This window comes from Octopus sinensis, linkage group LG2 (assembly GCF_006345805.1).
Source record: "Octopus sinensis linkage group LG2, ASM634580v1, whole genome shotgun sequence".
Classification (NCBI taxonomy): domain Eukaryota; kingdom Metazoa; phylum Mollusca; class Cephalopoda; order Octopoda; family Octopodidae; genus Octopus; species Octopus sinensis.
Genome location: NC_042998.1, coordinates 198,604,728 through 198,629,335, shown reverse-complemented (window position 1 = coordinate 198,629,335; position 24,608 = coordinate 198,604,728). Strand labels below are relative to the sequence as shown.

Genomic DNA, 24,608 nt, shown 5'->3' with positions numbered 1-24,608 from the left:
TGCTTACATTTAACTACATTTCAGTGTTATTGCTTTTGCAGGAAACCTATGGTGAAGACCCCTACTTGACCAGCAGTTATGCCACCAGCTACGTGCAAGGGCTTCAAGGCAATCATCCCCGTTACATCAGGGCCAGTTCAGGTTGCAAACATTTTGATGCTTATTCTGGACCAGAAAATATTCCTGTATCTCGACTTGGATTTAATGCTAAAGTAAATCATTTAAAGTCATTAATTTCTTCTACTAATTACTAATTAAAATTATTTGATTCTACCTAGGAAAATTCCCTTGGCCTTCTTCTTCTTATTGTTGACTACTGTATATTTTCTATTTTCAGAGGCAGTCGTATATTGTACCCTGATACATATATTGCTAAAATGACCACCACTTTTTCCTTTTTTACCCTTTAGTGTTTAAACCGGCCATACCAGGCCAAAATTGTCTTCCTGTTTTATGCTCAAACCAGCCAGCTCTGACCTCTCACACCTACCCTACAAAGTCATTCTAAGAATAAACAGGGACATCATCAATATCCCAGAGTTACAAGATGCTGTACAATTAATTTAAAACAATGTAATTAAACAGGTTTTACATTTGACAGATTAATCTGAATGCTAAAGGGTTAAACTTGTCTCTATTTTTTCTCATTTTTGCATGAATGAAGAGTTTATTTTTCTTTTTCCTTTTTTGTATATAACACTTTTTTTACAGCTGAGTGCTTTTCTTAATTCTAAACATTTATCAATGAAGTAAGACTGGAACTCGTTTCTTTACATTCAGTTATGGAAACTAGAATAAATACAATTAGGTACCTTATTAAGATACAACATAATGACCGTCGCAAGATCTGAACTTTTGCTTACATTGACTTGGAGCCGAGTACCTTAACTTTACAATCAGTATAATTTCTTTCCTAGTGTTTTTTTAGATCTTTATCAGAAAATCAGTTGTTAGTACAGAAGTTTACATACTGAACACTTAATAAATATTGGCTGACATTTTCCAAAGAGCACCATACGAGTGTGATCATTCACAGAGTGGCTACCGGCTTCCATGCCAGTGACACTTAAAAGACACCATTCGAGCATGATTGTTACCAGCGTTGCCTAACTGGCACTCGAACCCCATGCTAGTAGGGTATTAAGAGCACAATCCGAGCATGATCATTGCCAGAGCAGCTATCTGGCCTCCATGCCGGTAGCACATAAAAGGGCACCATTCGAGCATGATCGTTACCAACGTCGCCTTACTGGCACTTGTGCCGGTGGCATATATAAAAGATTTGAGCGAGGTCATTACCAGTACCGCCTGACTGGCCCCCATGCCAGTGGCACGTAAACGCACCCACTATACTCTTGGAGTGGTTGGCATTAGGAAGGGCATCCAACTGTAGAAACTGTGCCAGATCAAGATTGAAACCTGGTGCAACCCTGCTAGCATGGAAAGTGGACGTTAAATGATGATGATGATGATGATTTTCCCTATGATGCTTTTAGATATATTTTTCAGATGTTAGAACATCATTGTTTAATGTTAATTTTTTCATACTTGCATGGATCAGATGGAATTTGTTGTGGTAGGTTTTCCCCAGCTGAATGCCTTTCCAGCTGCCAACCCTCACCTGTTTCCAAGCAAGGCAACATTTCAACATGGCCGCACACATTTTTCATGGAAGGCTTTTAAATAACAATATCACTTGTATGATGGCAGTTAGCTATACTCATGAAGACCTGACCTCCACAGCAGAACTGTTAATGCTGTTTCCACTGAAGAAAAGGATTGATGTTCAAGACCCCTGTGTCAGTGCCACGTAAAAGGCACTCATGCCAGTGCCACGTTAAAAGCACCCAACACCCATTGTAAAGTGGTTGGCATCAGGAAGGGCATCCAGCTGTTGAAACCAAGCCAAATGAAACTTGGAACTTGGTGCAGCTTTCCTGCTGTTGTTGTTAAGCAACAAGACGGGTAAGGATGGTTAGGTGATGGTCAAGGGCTTAGGGCTTAGGGGCATGAGACCCCAGACCTTGGATAAAAAATCAAAACTTTGGTCGTCTTGTTGTAGTCGAGGGCTCTTCATTGACGCCTGACACCACTGGGAGGTGGCCCCTCGAAGTCGCTGGAAATGGAGATCTCCAGGTCCAAATTCTTGCCATCTTTGGCCAAACTGTCCAACCCATGCCAGCATGGAAAACGGACGTTAAAGGAAGATCATGATGGTGATGCTTATTTACACTTATTTTCAACATGTCAAAACAAAGATTGCATGCAAACACACACACACACACACACATATATATATAGACATTTGCGATTAACCTCTTTCAGTGTCTATCTACCAAATCCACTCATAAATCTGTAGTAGAAGGCCCTTGCTCAAGTACCAGTTACACACTGGGGTCAATGTAATCAACTTAACCACCTCTGCAAAGAAACTTCAGGCCTCGTGCCTATAGTAGAGAGGACTATTATTATGATCAAGCATATTATTATTATTATTATTAATAACAATAAAAAGGTGGTGAGCAGGTAGAATCATTAAGATACCACACAAAATACTTAGTAGCATTCTTCCAGTTTTATGTTCTAAGCACAAATTTTGCTGAGGTTAACTTTACCTTTGCTTGCTTGCTTGAGACAGCATTCACCCGGGGTGGGTTGAGCTGGCTTCATTTGTCCTCAATGCTGCATCTCTCCCAAACGCCGACCAGGCCTGACAATTTGAGGTTAACGACCGCGTGATCTCTAACCACTCCTTATTACAGCGGCAAACGCCGTAGATACGGGGGCCTAGGTTGGGTTCCAGATCAGCCTTGACTGTCATCAACCAGGTTTTTGTTGTCCACCACATCGCTTTTGCAAACCCTGAAGGGGAGCTGGGGCAATTGCTTCGTAGATGATGAATTCTCCTGGTTGACGACGGAGGACATGACCCAGCCAACGCAGGCGTCTCGTTAGGATGACTTGTCGGAGGGAGGTGATTTTGCATTGGTATGATTGATATGATTGGCGGCGAGCTGGCAGAATCGTTAGCACGCCGGGCAAAATGCTTTGCGGTATTTTGTCTGCCGTTACGTTCTGAGTTCAAATTCCGCCGAGGTCGACTTTACCTTTCATCCTTTCGGGGTCGATTAAAGAAGTACCAGTTACGCACTGGGATCGATGTAATCGACTTAATCCCTTTGTCTGTCCTTGTTTGTCTTCTCTGTGTTTAGCCCCTTGTGGGTAGTAAAGAAATAGGTATGATAGATATGATTGCTAACTTTATCTTTCACCCTTTTGAGGTTGATAAAATAAGTACCAGTTAATTACTGGGGGTTGATGTAATCGACTAGTTCCCTCACCACAAAAACTGCTGGTCCTGTACCAAAGCTTGAAACCCTTATTATTATTATTTTTATCATTAGGTTCCAGAGCGAGATCTTCGTCTTACTTACCTTCCTGCTTTCAAGAAGTGTGTTGAAGCTGGAACATATAACATAATGTGTAGCTACAACAGGTTAGTGTATTGGTTCTATAACATTGTGTTGTTGTTGTTGTTTTTTTTAGCCATAGGTCATTCTGATTGGGCAGACCTATGATCACAAATATCTCATCTATGACTATCCCATCTTCTTTAGACACAGTGTTCTTAGAACTGCATTATCTAATGTGTTCTCCTTTTCTTTTTAAAAATGAATGTGACAACTTGCTGGGGCTGCCTGCTGACAGGTGATGGTCATTTAGAAAAAGCTTGGGCTAAAACTATGTGCCTTCACTAGTCAGTTAAGGTGAGACAGTGTCACGTGACAACTTGCTGGGGCTGCCTGCTGGAGCCTTGTGGCAGGTATTTAAAGGGAAAAATTCGACAAGACAGTCAGTCACCGGCTGACACTTGCTAACGCTACTCCGAAGAGGCCAGGGAACAGAAGAAAGAAGACATGCACCCAACACCAGAGCTGAAGACACCTCCGAAAGGGGTGGGGGGCTCCACGTCAAAACGCTAGAGGAGTAGGGGCCGAAACTGGACATGGTTCCTCCTGATGATGTCTTGAGATAACTGGATCCTATAAAGGAGCTGTTGTGGTAGCAGACCACGAAACACAGTTGTAATTCCTGAGGGAGATTTGGCAGCTGTTTTAAGCAGATCAAGTTACCATATACTTGAGGGTAAAGGTGTGGCTATGTGGTTGCAAAGCTTGATTCCCAAGCATGTGGTCTTGGGTTCAGTTACGCTGTGTGGAAGTTATGGTAGGTGTTGTCTACTACTGTCCAGGGCTGACCAAAGCCTTGTGAACAGATTTGGTAGATGGTAACTGAAAGAAGCCTGTTATATGTAACTATGTGGTTGCAAGCAAGCATCACCATCATACAAGTGATGTTGTTTGTTTCCAGTCTCCCAAGGAAATCATATTTGGCTATTAGGAAATATGACCATTGCTTGGGAAAAAATAAAGGTTGGTGGTAGGAAGGGCATTTGGCAATAGAAAATCTGTCTCAGCCAATTGCATCTAACCCATGCAGTCATGAAAAAGTGAATGTTAAATAAATGCTGCAGATACTGGTGGCATGATAAAATGCACACAGTCCGTGCTGTGCAGTAGGTGGCAACTGGAAGTGCATCCATCTGTAAAAATCATGTGAACCAAAGGAGGAAGGAAATAACAAATGGAAATGATGTAGACTCTACAGGCCATACAAAAAGCTGCAAGGTGTTATATGACCCATCCAACCCATGGCCACCTGGAATTCCAGCTGATAAATGAGAGTGATGGTATTTACATCCAGTGAAGTTCTTGTCTTGATTCCTAAGCATGTGGTCTTGGGTTCAGTTTCACTGTGTGGAAGTTATGGCAGCTGTTGTCTACTACTGTCCAGACATGGGGGCCTAGGTTGGATTCCAGATCAGCCTTGACTGTCATCAGCCAGGTTTTTTTCGTTGTCCACCACATCGCTTTTGCCAACCCTGAAGGGGAGCTGGGGCAATTGCTTCGTAGATGAATTCTCCTGGTTGACGACGGAAGGCATGACCCAGCCAAAGCAGACGTCTCGTTTGGATGACTTGTCGGAGGGAGGAGATTTTGCTCTGGTATGATTTGTATGGTTGGTAACTTTATCTTTCACCCTTTTGTGTCTTCTAAACACATCAATAGTTGAACTTTGTATTGCAAGTTATCAGATCCTGAGTGGGCCCCTGAAGGATGTGGGCACTGCTGCTTCCTTCTCAGACTGAAATGTCCCTTAACCATTAACTGGTAAATTTATGGTTTTATCGTATACTTGTTTCAGTCACCAGTCATACTGGGATACTAAATTATGGGGATGTGAAGAAACCAACAGGTTTGTCAAGCTGTAGGGGTACAAATACAAAGATACACACATTCACTTTTTCATGACTGCATGGGTTAGATGAAATTGGTTGAGACAGATTTTCTATAGCCAAATACCCTTCCTATCACCAACCTTCACTTTTTGCCAAGCAATGGTCATATTTCCTAATAGCCAAATATGATGGTCTTCTTTCTGTTTCTGTGTGCCAAATCCTTTCACAAGGCTTTGATTGACTTGGGGCTATAGTAGAAGATACTTGCCCTAAGTGCCATTGCAGTGGGGCTAAACTTGAAACCATATGGTTGGGAAGGAAGCTTCATATCACACAGCGATGCCTGTGCGTTATAATTGAATATTTTGTATCATATTTAGAATATTTTATATATTGTCTAATATATATATACTATATATTTATAATATAATTATTTAATAATTAATAAGTCTATAGTTTCATATTATATTACATGCTATATTTATGATATATAATTTAGTTTAATAATTGAAACCATTATATAATTAGTATATTATAATTTCTAGATGTTTAACTTTATTTACATTAAAATTTGTAGATTTTAACATTATATATATATAATGTTAAAATGATGAAGGGGGTCTTGTTCTCTGTGTTTTCATTGTTAAAAAAAGTCCGTTTCCTTGCTTGCTTTTATGTTTTCGTTTCTCGTTGTGTTCGACGTTTATTTGTGGTGTCCTGTACTCATATATGCATGTATATATACATATAGATGTAGGTATGTACATATATGTGTGTATGCATATGTTTTATTTGTTAAATTGTTATTATATATATATATATATATATATATATATATATATATATGGGTTATGATTTCTAAATTTTGAACATTATGATATATCATCTAAATAAATCTCTCTTTGTATCTTCTTTTTCCTGTTGTAGTGTAAACGGTGTCCCTGCATGTGCCCACAAAAGATTGTTGACTGATATTTTGCGTAAAGAATGGGGTTTCAAGGGATATGTGATCAGTGATGAAGGTGCCATTGAATATATGTTGGTATGGCATATGTATAAAACGAGTCCTGTAGAGATTGCTGCTGCCAGTATTAATGCTGGTTGTAACCTCGAGTTATCACCAGCATTAAAACAACCATTCTATTATTACCTTGGTAAAGAATTTTCTATTATTGTTTCAATTTTTAAAATTCTTCCTCCCTTCTCTAGTTTTACTTTTCTTTCTTCCGTTTTTTATTTCATTCTTATTTACTTCATATCAAAAAGTGTTAGACATAAAATTATTAACCATCTTGCAAACAATAACTCTGAGCACCATTTCAAACTCCACCTGTCTAACAACACCCGTGGACATGTTTACAAAGTCAGAAAACAGCACAGCTCCCATGACTTTCGGAAACATTTTTTTCACGCTAAGAGTTGCTGACGCATGGAACAAACTGCCAGCATCAGTTGTTAGTTGTCGGAGCACTGCATCCTTCAAAACTTCCATGCTTCCTGAGATTCACCAACACTACACCTGATCTTTCTCCCCTCCATACACACGCAAGCATGTATCTGACTCATGCACTGTTCGCTTCCCAGACATTTATACATTACTGCATATGCTTCATAGGCACTTTTGACAAGTTGTGGTGCACCTGAACACTGTATACAATAATTTCATTATTATTATATTATTATTATTATTAATTATTATTATTATTATTATGATTAACAAAGTTGAAGTTATAACATATACAGAAAATATAAAAGTTATGCAGTCAAAGGATCATGGTTTCTACCTTATTGGGCCACATTAGCTTTGGTATTGATGGAACTATACATGTTCTCTCAGTAAAGTTGTTTAATGTGATTGAAAGAATGCCCTGAGTTAGTATCTACCGAAAATTATTTGTTGGTGCAGTTGTTGAGACCAATGTTCAAAGCTGGTGAAATTGAAGTCAAAATCACAATTCTATGATTAGGATAGTTTGATATGTAGAAAACCAATGTGTTACAGATGGTAACGGCAATGTAGATAGAACATCGAATGTCAGAGATAACAATAGCAAATACACTGATATTCATCATCATCATCATCGTTTAGCGTCCGTTTTCCATGCTAGCATGGCTTGGATGGTTCAACTGGGGTCTGGGAAGCCAGAAGGTTGCACCAGGCCCAGTCTGATCTGGCAATGTTTCTATGGCTGGATGCCCTTCCTAATGCCAACGACTCCATGAGTGTAGTGGGTGCTTTTTATGTGCCACCGGCACAGGTGCCAGACGAGGCTGGCAAACGGCCACGATCGGATGGTGCTTTTTATGTGCCACCGGCATGGGGGCCAGGCGAGGCTGGCAACGGCCACAAACGGATGGTGCTTTTTACGTGCCACTGGCATGAGGCCAGTCGGGGCGGCGCTGGCAACAGTCACGTTTGGATGGTTCTCTTACGTGCCACCGGCACTGGTATCACTGCTGCAATTTCCATTGATGTTGATTGATTTCGGTTCTCACTTGCCTCAACAGGTCTTTACAAGTATAGTTTTGTGTCCCAAGAAGGAAAGGTATACATAAGTGGGCTGGCTACATCCCAGGTAGAGGCCATGGGTTATGGTCTCACTTGTCCTGCCGGGTCTTCTCACATACAGCATACTTCCAAAGGTCTCGGTCTCTAGTCATTTCCTCAGTGAGACCTAAAGTTCAAGGTTGTGCTTCACCACCTTGTACCAGGTTTTCCTGGGTCTGCCTCTTCCACAGGTTCCCTCAACCGCTAAAATTTAAAGCCCTTTTGTTACTATTATCAATTTTTTAATTCACTGCTTTCATTTCTGTTTATAATTGAGTAAAATAACTTTGCCATTAGTAATATGATATTGGAACATAAATTAATATTAAATTTTAATAATGGATGGTTTTAATTGAGATTAGTTTAAAACAAAATGTTTGTATTATAAAACCCAGGGTAGTCTTGGATGTTTTTGTTTGTTCCTTCTCGAGCCATGCCTGGCTCCTAAGGGCCGGTTTTCCCGGTTTCTTGGTGTATAGGTTCCCCACCTGGACGGGACGTCGGTCCGTCACAGGTGAGCTGCAAGATGCAGGAGGAAAGAGTGAGAGAAATTGTGGCGAAAGAGTCAGCAGAAGTTCGCTATTACCTTCTGTGTGGAGCTTAGGTGTTTCGCTCATAAACACACACATCATCCGGTCTGAGATTCAAACCGGCGATCCCTCGATTGTGAGTCCGCTGCTCTAACCACTAGGCCATGTTTTGGATGGGTTGGTGTCAAAAGAATTAAAGATCTGGCATGTTTTCACTAGGAGGTATTTAGTTGCTTTCATTTTAAAATATCATTTTGGAAATTGCAGATGTGTTACCAGTGCCGGTGGCATGTAAGAGAACCATCTGTTCGTGACCGTTGCCAGCGCTGCCCCGACTGGCCTCGTGCCGCTGGCACGTAAAAATCACCATCCGTTCATGGCCGTTTGCCAGCTCTGTCTGGCACCTGTGCGGGTGGCACGCAAAAAGCACCCACTACACTCACGGAGTGGTTGGCGATAGGAAGGGCATCCAGCCGTAGAAACACTGCCAGATCTGACTAGGCCTGATGAAGCCTTCTGGCTTCACAGACCCCAGTTGAACCGTCCAACCCATGCTAGCATGGAAAATGGATCCTAAACGATGATGATGATGATGATGATTTAATAAAAGTTAAAAAGTTAAAATAATATATTTTACCATTGTTTTTATATTTTAGCTGATGCTCTCAAACAAGGATTGGTTACTAAGGAAACTTTAATTGAAAGTGTCAAACCTCTCTTTTACACCCGAATGAAGCTTGGAGAGTTTGACCCGCCATCAATGAATCCTTATTCCAGTTTAAATCTCTCCATCATTCAGAGCCCTGAACACCGTCGTCTGTCTTTGAAAACTGCCATGCAAACTTTTGTACTTTTAAAGAATCCACACAACATTTTACCTCTCAGAAGAAACTTCAAAAAAATTGCAGTTGAGTACAAAGTGCTTTATATTTTGCATTTTCTTTATTTTTTTTTAATTGAAAGCATTAAGAAAGAAGCTTAGTTTGCGATGGAGAAGCAGTATTCTTAGCTTTTGTGCATGTTTGTGTGTGCTTACATAGGTTTGTTGACAGCTTGTAAAAGAATAGAAAATACTAGGGAATGAATTTAGAGGAAGAATGTTTAGCCTGTAAAAAGCTGTCAACATAAGATTATTATATAACATCTTTTGCCTATTTTGTATTGTTTATTCAACACTCTATACTTTATATTCTGTGTAAGTATATGCATTAAGTCTCCTTGTATTTAGCTGCCTTTCTATGAGATACATATATGTGTATGTGTATCATCATCATCATTTAACGTCCGCTTTCCATGCTAGCATGGGTTGGACGATTTGACTGAGGGCTGGTGAACCAGATGGCTGCACCAGACTCCAATCTGATCTGGCATAGTTTCTACAGCTGGATGCCCTTCCTAACGCCAACCACTCCGAGAGTCTAGTGGGTGCTATTACGTGCCACCGGCACGAGGGCCAGTCTGGTGGTACTGGCAACGGCCACGCCCAAATGGTGCTTTTTATGTGCCACCTGTACAGGAGCCAGTCCAGTGGTACTGGCGATGACCTCACTTGAATGTTTCACGTGCCACCAGCACAAGTGCTTGTAAGGCGACACGGTATATATATATGTTTATTGCACGCCAGGCGAAATGCGTATCTGTATTTCGTCTGCCGCTACGTTCTGAGTTCAAATTCCGCCGAGGTCGACTTTGCCTTTCATCCTTTCGGGGTTGATAAATTAAGTACCAGTTATGCACTGGAGTCGACGTAATCGACTTAATCCGTTTGTCTCTCCTTGTTTGTCCTCTCTGTGTTTAGCCCCTTGTGGGCAGTAAAGAAATAGGTATATATATATGTTTATTTAAGTTTAGTTTCAATAAAGAAAATGCAAAATACAGTACCTTACAGACCCCCATCCATTTTATTGACATGATCCAGGGACATGCCAGAGTAGAGGATATTCTGCATCTGTATGGGCTTTAGAGGCTGAGGAATGTGATCTCAAGCACAAACCAAAGGTCTCCCAAACAGCTAATGCCATTCCCTGCATATCTGGTTTTATATCTGAGTGACCTTCTCCTAGAGATATGTTTTAGCAAAAGCTGAGAGATGCCTCACTCCCAGTGATCTTCCAGTATGCTGGGTACCAAACTAGAATTATTGAGGACTTGTGCTATTGACACATAGTCATGGACCTGTTCTATGTTCATCCATCCTTTATATAGATACATATATATATAAAGTTAATCCAAACAAGAAAACAAAAAGACAACAACGCAAGGATGTGGAACAAATAAAGTATTATTGGACGCTCAGGAAAGAAGGGAAGAAGGAGGGTTTAACGTTTCGAGCGGAGCTCTTCGTCGGAAACATAGGAGAAAGAAAGATCCCGAGGTGGGAGGACAGAGGGAAAAAAAATGCAAGTGGTCTTCACGAGGTCACATACTGAAAAGGCGGGATATTTGTACATATATATATATATATATATATATATATATATAGTGGTTGAGAAGTTTGTTTCCTAGCAATATGGTTTCAGATTTAATTTTCCTGTGTAGTGTTGCAGTTTGTACAAAAGCCTCAGATATTCTGCCTTTAACTCTCACAGAAAATATGTCATGAGCAGAATAACTCCCAGAACTTTCCCCAGCTTGGTCTTAATCTGGCTGCTATATTTCATAACTAGCAGTATCGCCCGGCGTTGCTCGGGTTTGTAAGGGAAATAACTATAAAGCATTTTTAGAGAGTTATAGCCAAAAAATAGCCAAAAAATGGAAAAAAATTATGGTAAATTTTTGTTTGAGAGTTAAAAAGGTGGAGTTGCGCCCCCTAGACAGTCTGTGGTTTGTGTTTCTGATTCTCGACCCCATATCGAATTTATCGATTTTTTCAGAACTGGGGGAACTTTTCAAAATTTTCGCTGCGTTAGTTTTGAATTATGACATTGGGCTATGTGTGTGTCAAGTTTCATCAGAATCTGTTGAAAGCCGTGGTCAGGGTGAGGGTACAACCTAACAGACACACAGAAACACACACAGACAAACTGCCGTTTATATATAGAGAGATATCCTCCATCCCCCCCCAGCTAAGTAAATCTCCCTAGGTAACCGGGAAAGTGTGATCGATTGTAAAAAATCTGCCTCAAATAAATTTTGTCCTACCCATGCAAGTATTGAAAAGTGGATGTTAAATGATGATGATAATGATTGTATATGTATATGCATATGTAAATATACTATCATTATCAAAGGCGGAGAGCTGGCAGAAGCATTAGCACACCGAGCGTAATGCTTAGCGGTATTTCGTCTGCCGCTACGTTCTGAGTTCAAATTCCGCCGAGGTCGATTTTGCCTTTCATCCTTTCGGGGTTGATTAAATAAGTACCAGTTGCGCACTGGGGTCGATGTAATCGACGTAATCCGTTTGTCTGTCCATGTTTGTCCTCTCTGTGTTTAGCCCCATGTGGGTAGTAAAAGAAGTAGGTATTTCGTCTGCCGTTACGTTCTGAGTTCAAATTCCGCCGAGGTTGATTTTGCCTTTCATCCTTTCGGGGTCGATTAAATAAGTACCAGTTATGCATTGGGGTCGATGTAATCGACTTAATATCTACGTCTGTCCTTGTTTGTTCTCTCTGTGTTTAGCCCCTTGTGGGTAGTAAAAGAAGTAGGTATTTCGTCTGCCGTTACGTTCTGAGTTCAAATTCCGCCAAGGTCGATTTTGCCTTTCATCCTTTCGGGGTTGATTAAATAAGTACCAGTTGTGCACTGGGGTCGATGTAATCGACGTAATCCGTTTGTCTGTCCATGTTTGTCCTCTCTGTGTTTAGCCCCTTGTGGGTAGTAAAAGAAGTAGGTATTTCGTCTGCCGTTACGTTCTGAGTTCAAATTCCGCCGAGGTCGACTTTGCCTTTCATCCTTTCGGGGTCGATTAAATAAGTACCAGTTATGCATTGGGGTCGATGTAATCGACTTAATATCTACGTCTGTCCTTGTTTGTTCTCTCTGTGTTTAGCCCCTTGTGGGTAGTAAAAGAAATAGGTATTTCGTCTGCCGTTACGTTCTGAGTTCAAATTCTGCCGAGGTTGATTTTGCCTTTCATCCTTTCAGGGTTGATTAAATAAGTACCAGTTGCGCACTGGGGTCGATGTAATCGACTTAATCCGTTTGTCTGTCCTTGTTTGTCCCCTCTGTGTTTAGCCCCATGTGGGTAGTAAAGAAATATATATATGCATAAGTGTGTGTGTGTGTCTTTTACCTTTGTATATAAGTAAAAACCAGTCCACTTTGATGAAATCCCCTGTTGATATTTGTTCAACATTGAGTTACACAGACACTGCTACTGTCTCTGGTACCCGAACTACAATGAACCAGTGATTGTCCCATTTAATAATCTGCAACCAATGACATTATTCACAAGTGGTAATGTAAAAGAAGTGCTTTTCTCTTTGATAAATATTACATTCTTACATGTCTGTAACAGTCCTCTAAATTTGTGCTATGTCTATTATGTATTATGCTTCCAGGTTGTTGGTCCAATGGCTAACAATACAAATCAGCTGTTTGGTGATTATAGTGCAACAATTGATCCAAAATATACAACTACTCCCCTTCAAGGTTTACAGGCTTTAGCTGAGTCTGTTAACTATGCAGCTGGTTGTAAAGAAAATAAATGCACTTCCTACAATGCTTCTGAAATTGAACATGCAGTCTCATCTTCAGAACTGGTTATTGTTTGTCTTGGCACTGGTAAGTTTTATTTCAGTTTTTTGGCCTTGTTTTCCTTAAAAATAAGTTTTTCACATAATTTATTTATATAGGCGCAGGAGTGGCTGTGTGGTAAGTAGCTTGCTAACCAACCACATGGTTCCGGGTTCAGTCCCACTGTGTGGCATCTTGGGCAAGTGTCTTCTGCTATAGCCTCGGGCCGACCAAAGCCTTGTGAGTGGATTTGGTAGACGGAAACTGAAAGAAGCCTGTCATATATATTTATATATATATATGTATGTGTGTGTTTATATGTTTATGTGTCTGTGTTTGTCCCCGCTAACATTGCTTGACAACCGATGCTGGTGTGTTTACGTTCCCGTCACTTAGCGGTTCGGCAAAAGAGACCGATAGAATAAGTACTGGGCTTACGAAGAATAAGTCCCGGGGTCGATTTGCTCGACTAAAGGCGGTGCTCCAGCATGGCCACAGTCAAATGACTGAAACAAGTAAAAGAGAGTAAAAAAGAGATATATTTTTTTGCTTGTTGAGTCTGAAAGAAAAGATAGTGCTCATGACCCTAGTAAGCTTTGAGGTTGGTGAGACAGATCAGTTATCAGTTATCAGCTGCCAGCATCAGTTGTTAGTTGTCGGAGCACTGCATCCTTCAAAGCTTCCATGCTTCCTGAGATTTGCCAACACTACACCTGATTTTCTCCCCTCCATACACACGCAAGCATGTATCTGATTCATACACTGTTTACTTCCCAGACATTTGTACATTACTGCATATACTTTATACGCACTTTTGACAAGTTGTGGTGCACCTGAGCACTGTATACAATAATTTCATTATTATTATACTGTTAATGTTCTGGTTAAAATGTGGCATGCTGTTACCTGCAAAAAGGATATGGGCAGGGAGGTGTTCAAGAATGATGACATTTTGAGAAGGAAGGACTAGAAGGTTCTGTTTAGTTCAGGGGTTCTCTTTCTCTTTTCTCTTTTACTTGTTTCAGTCATTTGACTGCAGCCATGCTGGAGCACCGCCTTTAGTCGAGCAAATCAACCCTGGGACTTATTCATTGTAAGCCCAGTACTTATTCTATTGGTCTCTTTTGCCGAACCGCTAAGTGACGGGGATGTAAACACACCAGCATCGGTTGTCAAGCAATGCTAGGGGGACAAACACAGACTCACAAACACACACACACACACACACATATACATATATATATATACATATATACGACAGGCTTCTTTCAGTTTCCATCTACCAAATCCACTCACAAGGCATTGGTCGGCCCGGGGCTATAGCAGAAGACACTTGCCCAAGATGCCACGCAGTGGTTCTGAACCCGGAACCATGTGGCTGGTTAGCAAGCTACTTACCACACAGCCGAATGTTTGGATACAACATGGGAGTGAAGAGAGGCAGAGGGACAAGTGAGCTGAAAGTTCTTAAGTCAGGGTGGTATGAGGTCAGAAGGCTCCGAGGAGTAGAAGCCAGTATGGTAGCACTAGAAGAAAAAATATATATATATATGTATATATATATATGTATATATATATATATATAATATATATATATATATATATATATATATATATATGTATATAAAAAGTGGTTTGTATGATTGTGTATAGAGGGATATATGTTATTCAAAGAAATTCCAACTCTGTCTGCTTTTTATGTTTTTTTTTATATTCTTTATAATATTAATATAGAATATAGAATATATAGTATAAATAATATATATAGTAAAATGAAATGAAGTATTGATTGTCTTATTGAATAGATGAAATGTTGAATATAAAATGTTATGGGACTATTATAATTTCTTGCATTAAAGCAGTCTTCAAGGTCCCAAGTTGTGACAGGAGTGTTTATATTCAACATTTCTTCTATTCAATAAGACAATTAATACTTCATTTCATTTTACTGTATATATATTATTTATACTATATATTCTATATTCTACATTAATATTATAAAGAATATAAATAAAACATGAAAAACAGACAGAGTTGGAATTTCTTTGAATGATATATATATATATAATATATATATATATATATATGAGGAGAAAGAGAGAGAGAGAGAAGAGGAAGAATAAGATAGTATACCACTGGATTTGAGGCTGGAACATATCTGAGTTATTTTATTTCTTCCAAACTGATATTGCTTAAATCCTGGTTTTGCATTTGTTTTCTCTTTTTATTTCTGCTTTGTGATTATCATTCCGTGATAACCTCGATGAGATTGATTTTTACTAATTTAGACTTTCAGATATTGTTGGAGACGAAAGTCTTATAACTGTTAACCACTCAGCAACAAACTGCAGGTGACTCTTATTTTTCAGCTTGGCAGACTGGAACCTTGCACCATGGTTGGTTACAACTGTTATGAAGGCGGCGAGCTAGCAGAAACATTAGCATGCCGGGTGAAATGCTTAGCAGTATTTCGTCTGTCGCTACGTTCTGAGTTCAAATTCCGCCAAGGTCAACTTTGCCTTTCGTCCTTTAGGGGTCGATTAAATAAGTACCATTATGCACTGGGGTCCATTTGTCTGCCCTTATTTGTCCCTTCTGTGTTTAGCCCCTTGTGGGTTGTAAAGAAATAGGTTACAACTGTTACAGCAGCTTCCACTCAACAAATGGTTTTATTGTCAGTAGTACAACACCTGATCCTAATTGTTAATATTTAGTCTCAGAGAATTGGATTTCTGTTTTAGGTAAACAAATGGAGCGAGAAGGATGTGATAGGAAAAACCTTGATCTACCTGGAAAACAGTTGCAGTTGCTTCAAGATGCTGTAAAATTTGGTAAGTCTCTACAAGGACCATTTTCTTTCCAGTTAATATTTTCATCATCATCATCATCGTTTAGCATCCGCTTTCCATGCTAGCATGGGTTGGACGGTTCAACTGGGGTCTGGGAAGCCAGAAGGCTGCACCAGGCCCAGTCAGATCTGGCAGTGTTTCTACAGCCCGATGCCCTTCCTAACGCCAACCACTCCATGAGTGTAGTGGGTGCTTTTTACGTGCCACTGGCACAGGTGCCAGAGGAGGCTGGCAAACGGCCACGATCGGTTGGTGCTTTTTATGTGCCACCGGCACGGGGACCAGATGAAGCTGGCAAACGGCCACAATCGGATGGTGCTTTTTATGTGCCACCGGCACGGGGACCAGACGAAGCTGGCAAACGGCCACGGTCGGATGGTTCTTCTTATGTGCCACCGGCACGGAGGCCAGGCGAGGCTGGCAAACGGCCACAATCGGATGGTGCTTTTTATGTGCCACCGGCACGGGGACCAGATGAAGCTGGAAACGGTCACGGTTGGATGGTTCTTTTTACGTGCCACCGGCACAGAGGCCAGGCTAGGCTGGCAAACGGCCACAATCGGATGGTGCTTTTTATGTGCCACTGGCATGGATGCCAGTCGATTTCTAAATTATATTTTGCCAAGCTTTCATTTGAATGTTTTCATATCTATCTGCACCACATTACTACATCTTTGTCTGACGGCTGTACTTTGTGGCTCCTGATGTGTTCAAACATTTGTAGTAACTTTATTCAGTTATATACAACTGAGGTACCTTTGGAAAATGATGTTGCCAACATTGTATTAAATGTTTTATAAAGTGAGGGATTAGACAAGTTAGATCAGACAGGAGCCTAGCGCAGCCTCCTGGCTTCCCAGACCCCTGTCGAACCGTCCAACCCATGCTAGCATGGAAAACGGACGTTAAACAATGATGAAGATGACTTGTGTTACATATCACTTTTGTTACATTTGTATTGATAATGACTGTTAATATCTACCCTTCTCCTCTAGACTATCCTTCAACAACAGTAAGACCTCACAGAACTTTTGAAACACCTGATTTTAAGGAAACTAGTGGTGGTCTGTGTTGGCAAAGATATTTAGTGAAGTTAGCAAATTTGGACAGGTTTGTAATCTATAGGCAGATGAGAGTACTTGTATTTTAAATTAATTTCTTCTCTCTCTAAGAACAGCGGTAGACACATCTTCCCAGAGTATATTAATTTATCCAAATTTGCTTACAGGATAAAGTTAGGCATCTTTTGTACTGGAATTTGAAGACATTGTGAGTGATAAATAACAAGAATATAGAATATATTGTAAAATGTATACTTTGGTACCAACTCAATTTTTCTATAGACATTAAAATTTGTAAACAATTCATAAATAAGGGCAAACGAAAAAATTTCTTATGCCAAATATGCCGAAAAATTGGACATATTGTCCATTAACCATATAATTTTTTTCACAACACGCACGCTACTCGAAAAAAGGTGGACAGAAATTTCTAAAAATTTCCATTATTACCATATCGGACCGATTTCAGGGTTAGCTTATAACAGCCCTCCTTTCATCAGTGATACATGTGGCAAAAGAAATAAATGAGATACTCACTCATACCCATGGAAGAAGCAAACACTAAGTCATGAGCACAATTAAGTACTCCAAATACATCCAAAATAGAAATACTCTAGCCCATTCGAGACACGTGCGATTTGAACTGATGCTCTCACAGAGTGAAAGAGTCCGGAAGTGAACGCTTAAATTTATATCTAATGTAGGATAAAATTTTTTCGAAAGAAATTCTTTTCCAAAAAAATTTTATCAATGGCCAGCATATTAAAAAATACATTAGAATTTGTATAAATTCTTCATAAAGTAATAGAAAAATTTTTTTTTCTTTTCTGTTTTGCAAAAGCCAAATACTCTCAAATTGTGGTGCTGTTATTTAGTGCTGGACCCTTAGATGTTTCTTGGGCTGATAAAAGTCCCTTTGTATCAGCCATGATTCAATGTTTTTTTCCTGCACAAACCAGTGGACAAGCCATTTACAACATACTCACTCATAATGGAACAGATTCTAATCCAGCAGGACGCCTGTCAATCACTTGGCCTGCGTCCATGAATCAAGTAAGTCTATTTTTTTTATCATATCCTCAGTATGACTACAAGCAACAACTGAGTTTCTGGTTCAAGTTCTATTACTCCTGTTTTCTTCCGTTGTTCCTTTACCATTTTATATCTATTTTATTTGCTTATATGGTTTGACTGGCTTCCGTGTCACCAACCGATTGTGGCCATTGCCAGCGTCCCTTGGCACATTAAAAGCACCATCCGTATGTGGTCGATGCCAGCGCCGCCTTGACTGGCTTTTGTGCCGGTGGCATGTAAAAAGTACCAACCGATCGTGGCTGCTGCCAGCCTCCCCTGGCACCTGTGCCGGTGGCACGTAAAAAGCACCCACTACACTCACGGAGTGGTTGGCGTTAGGAAGGGCATCCAGCTGTAGAAACACTGCCAGATCAGACTGGAGCCTGGTGCAGCCTCCTGGCTTCCCAGATCCCGGTCGAACCGTCCAACCCATGCTAGCATGGAAAACGGACGTTAAACGATGATGATGATGATGGTTTAGATGTGTTATCATGAACTCTGTTAGTCCTTACCAAGACTTACTGTCCTCCTAGTCAGTTTCTACAGTTGAATACCCTTCCTTACTCCAACCAATTTACAGAATATACTGGTTGAGAGGTTGTCATGTCCTTGATAAGACTAAAGTATCACGTCTTTAACGAGACTACTGTGTTAAGGAAATCAGGTGGTTTGCTGTGCTTGAGAAGACACATCATCATCATCATCATCGTCTGTTCTCCGTGCTAGCACGGGTTGGACGGTTTGACCAGGGTCTGGGAAGCCAGGAGGCTGCACCAGGCTCCAGTCTGGTCTGGCAGTGTTTCTACAGCTGGATGCCGTTCCTAATGCCAACCACTCCGTGAGTGTAGTGGGTGCTTTTTACATGCCACCGGCACAGGGGCCAGATGATGTTTTTACTTCACAACATTTGTCATTTACATTCTTCTAGAAGCAGGGCTTCCACATTGAGGAATATGCTACTTCCCATGCTTGCATTCTATTATGCTTTTTTTTCAATTATTTAATTTGAGTATTTGCTAATTAGAAATTTTAACTTTTTAAAATTAAATGTTATTGAGATTAACTTTTGATTTTCAACCCTCCTGAGTTAATAAAGAAAAAATACCTGTAATACACTATAGGTTAATTATTGCAATTAACTACATCTGTGTCTTTTCTGTTTCAGGTTCCTCCAATGATTAATTATTCCATGGATGGTAGAACTTACCGTTATTTTAATGGAGAACCATTATATCCTTTCGGATATGGTCTTTCTTATTCCGAGTTTTCTTACTCCCAGCTAAATGTACCAGGAAAAGTTTCTGTTGGTAATCCTATCCATTTATCTGTCACCGTGGGCAACAAAGGACCATTTGATGGGGATGAGGTGAGTAAATTGTTATTCTGCAATATTTCATGTGCAACATTAACTTGTATGTAAGATTCTCAGTGCAAGGGAGTTGAAGAATAAGATGATCTTTCGAACTTTAGGCCTCACCGAGACAATGACTAGTGACCGAGACCTTTGGAAATATGCTGTGCGTGAAAAGACCCGGCAGGACAAGTGAGTCCATCCCGTGTCCCTTGCCAGGGATGTAGCCAGCCCACTTATGCATGCCTTTCCTTCCTTGGACACACGAAGACCTGTTGAGGCAAGCGAATTCGAAATTGAACCAATCCTATGACTGGCACCCGGCAGTTGCCAGGACCGCTGGACTGACTCCTGTGCAGGTGGCAAGTGAAGAAACACCATTTCGACCCTCTGCTTGAGGAGATCCATTGAGTCAAGTACATCAACATCAAAATCAATGGAAACTGCAGTTGTGATCCCTGAGCCCGTGGCACGTAAAAAGCACCATCCGAACGTGGCCGATGCCAGCGTCGCCTTGACTGGCTTCCATGCTGGTGGCACATAAAAAGCACCAATCCGATCGTGGCCGTTGCCAGCCTCGCCTGGCACCTGTGCCGGTGGCACGTAAAAAGCACCCACTACACTCTCGGAGTGGTTGGCGTTAGGAAGGGCATCCAGCTGTAGAAACACTGCCAGATCAGACTGGAGCCTGGTGCAGCCTCCTGGCTTCCAAGATTCCGGTCGAACAGTCCAACCCGTGCTAGCATGGAAAACGGACGTTAAACGATGATGATGATGATGATGATGTAGAGGAAAGAGCTGTATTCTTGACGACCGCTGTAGGTCTCTGAAGACCAGTGAGATTGATGAGACTGATGCCCTTTCTAAATAATTGTATAGTGACAACTGCAGAAAGAATAAAGGCAGAGGGAGAAAAAGAGTTAATACATCAAATACATTATGAAAAAAGGAAGGCAAGTTGAGGTGATGGTATATTTTATGTCATAGGAATTTGAGAGTATACTGTTCAAAAGTACATAAGCTCTCAAGTGATAATAATAATAATAATAATGAAATGATTGTATACAGTGCTCAGGTGCACCACAACTTGTCAAAAGTGCATATAAAGTATATGCAGTAATGTACAAATGTCTGGGAAGTGAACAGTGTATGAGTCAGATACATGCTTGCTTGTGTATGGAGGGGAGAGAATCAGGTGTAGTGTTGGCGAATCTCAGGAAGCATGGAAGTTTTAATAATAATAATAATAATAATAATAATAATAATAATGATATTATTGTATACAGTGCTCAGGTGCACCACAACTTGTCAAAAGTGCATATAAATCATATGCAGTAATGTACAAATGTCTGGGAAGTGAACAGTGTATGAGTCAGATACATGCCTGTGTGTGTATGGAGGGGGAAAAATCAGGTGTAGTGTTGGCGAATCTCAGGAAGCATGGAAGTTTTGAAGGATGCAGTGCTCCGACAACTAACAACTGATGCCGGCAGTTTGTTCCATGCTTCAGCAACTCTTAGTGTGAAAAAATGTTTCTGAAAGTCATGGGAGCTGTGCTGTTTCCTGACTTTGTAAATATGTCCACGGGTGTTAGACAGGTGGAGTTTGAAAAGGTGTTCAGAGTTATTGTTTGTAAGATGGTTAATAATTTTATGGGTTTCTGCCAAGTCAGCTGCCAGATGTCGGAGTTTCAATGTAACCATGCCCAGGGAAGTAAGGTGTTCAGAATATGGCAAATGCCTGATGGAGGGTATTCTCTTGGTTGCACATCGCTGAACGGCTTCCAGACGACAGTGCATTGAACAGAAGTAAGATAAACCTTCTAACAGTCTACTAGTTTATTTCATATAACATTTTCAGAAGAGCTAGCGATCTGGTAGTTATTTCTGTCATGTAGGGTCACTCAAGGGAGTTGAACATTTCTGAGGTACAGTGAAGATTATAATTGTTATAACAATAACTCTGTAGATAATTTCAGACATTTCATCAATATTTCTTACAGGTTACCCAAATTTATATTTGCTGGCTCAATTCATCTGTACCGATGCCAAAGCTACAATTAGCTGGATTCAGTCGCAATTTCATCCCAGTTAAGAAACAAATTGAAATTAATTTCATTATCGAACCAGATCAAATGGCAGTTTGGGACAGCAAAAGAGGATTTGTCGTTGAAGAAGGTAAGCAAATTCTAATTCTTAATACATCACTAATACATCACTTAATACATCACTAATAATAATCATCATCATGTAACGTCCGTTTTCCATGCTAGCATGGGTTGGACGGTTTGACCGAGGTCTGAGAAGCCAGGAGGCTACACCAGACTCTAGTCTGATCTGGCAGTGTTTCTACAGCTGGATGCCCTTCCTAACACCAACCATTCCGTGAGTGTAGTGGGTGCTTTTTACATGCCACCAGCACAGAAGCCAGTCAAGGCGGCGCTGGCATCGGCCACGTTCAGATGGTGCTTTTTACGTGTCACTGGCACATGTATCACAACTACAATTTCCATTAGATATTTCTTTTGATGTTGATGTACTTGACTCAATAGGTTTCCTCAAGCACAGCAGGTCACGTGCCACCAGCACAGTAGCCAGTCAAGGCGGCACTGGCATCGTCCACGTTCGGCTGGTGCTTTTTACGTGCCACCGGCACAAGTATCACAACTACAATTTCCATATATATTAATTTTTACATCTACTTTTCTTTCTTTCAAGAAAAGAGTTAATTTGGTCAGCTGATTTAACAAAAGATGGAGATGTTGTTGCTCTTTAACCCCAATCAAGTAATTGTATGACCAAAGATATTCCAGCTGTGACCATCCAATTATTTTTTTCAGCCATCTAATATCTAGGGTTACATTAAAGAGACTATATTTCAAGATGGTAGGATGTGATTTGAGGAATAATAGGCTGCTATTTCCAGCAGGCCTTGTGATAAAGTAGAAACTCCTATGTTGGGTATATCAATGTGCTGTTTGAAGGGAAGACTAAATATTTGGACAAGACCCTTAAATGCTTTAAACAAGGAATTTGTGCTGAATATTTCAGTTTACTTCTCATGACAGTTCTGAATCTTCCTCTTATAATATCTGACTGTTTTCTTCCATTACTAAAAAGTCCCAGGCTCATTGACTTCCTTGAATGTCTTTGTTTTTACTATGGGTCTTTTGCAATTGTATATTCATTGTTGTTGCTATAGTGGTATAAACGGTGAGCTGGCAGAAACGTTAGGACGTCGGGTGAAATGCTTAGCAGTATTTCGTCTGCCGTTATGTTCTGAGTTCAAATTCCGCCGAGGTCGACTTTGCCTTTCATCCTTTCGGGGTTGATAAATACCTATTACACACTGGGGTCGATGTAATTGACTTAATCCGTTTGTCTGTCCCTGTTTGTCTCCTCTGTGTTTAGCCCCTTGTGGGTAGTAAAGAAATAGGTATTTCGTCTGCCGCTTCGTTCTTAGTTCAAATTCCGCCGAGGTCGACTTTACCTTTCATCCTTTCGGGGTCGATAAATTAAGTACCAGTTACACACTGGGGTTGATGTAATCGACTTAATATCTATGTCTGTCCTATCTGTGTTTAGCCCCTTGTGGGTAGTAAAGAAATAAGTATTTCGTCTGCCGTTAGGTTCTGAGTTCAAATTCCACCGAGGTCGACTTTGCCTTTCATCCTTTCGGGGGTCGATAAATTAAGTACCAGTTACGCACTGGGGTTGATGTAATCAGCTTAATACCTATGTCTGTCCTTGTTTGTCCCCTCTATGTTTAGCCCCTTGTGGGTAGTAAAGAAATAGGTATAACTTGTGTAAATATCTTTGCTATACAATAATTGTTGTTATGTAACCTGTTTGTAGCTGCTATTTCTATACGACTTGCTTTTAATGGCTTCAGACATAAGAGAGCATGTGCAGACAGGATGGCGAATGCACTTTTGTCAAAAGACAAGAAGCCAAATGGACACAATGATATTTAAAAAAAAAAAAAAAAAAAAAAAAAAAAAAAACATTCCTACCTACATAGTTTAATGACCAATTCACCAATTTGACAATTTTATCATATATTTTAATTTCCGTATATCTTTTTGGCTTTATGTCCATTTCAGCATTGTGTCCATTCAGCTTCTTGTCTTTTGGCAAAATGTACATTCAGCATTCTGTCTATGTATCTAGGAGAGAGGGTATCATCTATGAGCTCATTCAGGGCTTCTAGGAAGCTTGATTGCTTGCAAAGTGTGGACTCTGATAAATACAGCCAAGGGCCAGTCTGTGGTGTAAAACTGGGTGACATATTATATCTACCATGGGGAAATGAAACAGTCCCTTTAATACATTTACACAGTTTCTTATTTCTTTATTGCCCACAAGGGGATACACACAGAGGGGACAAACAAGGACAGACAAATGGATTAAATCGATTATATTGACACCAGTGCATAACTGGCACTTAATTTATTGACCCTGAAAGGATGGAAGGCAAAGTCGACCTTGGCAGAATTTGAACTTAGAACGTAGCGGCAGACAAATTACTACTAAATATTTCGCCCGGCGTGCTAATGTTTCTACCAGCTCGCCACCTTTACACAGTTTCTGTCTGTCAAATTTCACTAAGAAAGCTTTGGTCAATCTAAGGCTGTGATAGAAGACCTTTGTCCGAAGTGCTGCTTGTCAGGAACATGGACAAACTTAAAATGCCTGCATATATTCAGAAGGTCAAGAGAAGATGATTATTCTACTGATTTGGTGAGGACACTTGAAGGCTAAAGATTGGTAGAAATTTGTTGTAAACTCACCAGCTAGTGTATTGTCATAATAAAGGGGAATACCATAACATGGATGTGACATAATCTGGTCAAGGTGAGATGCTGTGCAATATGTTGCTATGTTGTTGTGATGTAACCATTTTTGTGACTTCAGTAAAATAAGATTAATTTCTCATTTTCTAGGTGAACTAATTATATATGCTGGAGGTCAACAACCAAATACTGCCCGGAAAATTAGTTCAAATATCCTCCAGAAATCTGTACAGATTGTTGCTTAGGGCTAAACTTCAGTTTTTATCATATTTCAAGCAAAATGTCAAAAGATGGGCAAAAGAAGTATTGCCGAAGAAATCATATTTGCACAATGTTCGAGTTTCTTTTCATTATATTTGTTTACTTATAAAAAAAAAATATGTAACAATATATATTTTTATCATTAAATGCCTTATATTTTCTGTTA

The 24,608-nt window shown here is 40.2% G+C and overlaps 1 protein-coding gene across 1 annotated transcript in view; it reads left to right on the top strand.

The window, feature by feature from the left end:
* LOC115232559 (probable beta-D-xylosidase 6) overlaps window positions 1–24,608 on the top strand; it is a 42,238-nt gene extending 17,630 nt beyond the window's left edge. Inside the window, exons 3-12 of the mRNA XM_029802512.2 lie at window positions 42–212; window positions 3,405–3,496; window positions 6,227–6,453; window positions 9,034–9,284; window positions 12,880–13,102; window positions 15,796–15,885; window positions 17,806–18,017; window positions 19,204–19,404; window positions 21,392–21,566; window positions 24,332–24,608. Of these exons, the coding sequence (XP_029658372.1) occupies window positions 42–212; window positions 3,405–3,496; window positions 6,227–6,453; window positions 9,034–9,284; window positions 12,880–13,102; window positions 15,796–15,885; window positions 17,806–18,017; window positions 19,204–19,404; window positions 21,392–21,566; window positions 24,332–24,426 (1,737 nt within the window). The 3' untranslated portion in view covers window positions 24,427–24,608. The remainder of the gene's footprint in view (window positions 1–41; window positions 213–3,404; window positions 3,497–6,226; window positions 6,454–9,033; window positions 9,285–12,879; window positions 13,103–15,795; window positions 15,886–17,805; window positions 18,018–19,203; window positions 19,405–21,391; window positions 21,567–24,331) is intronic.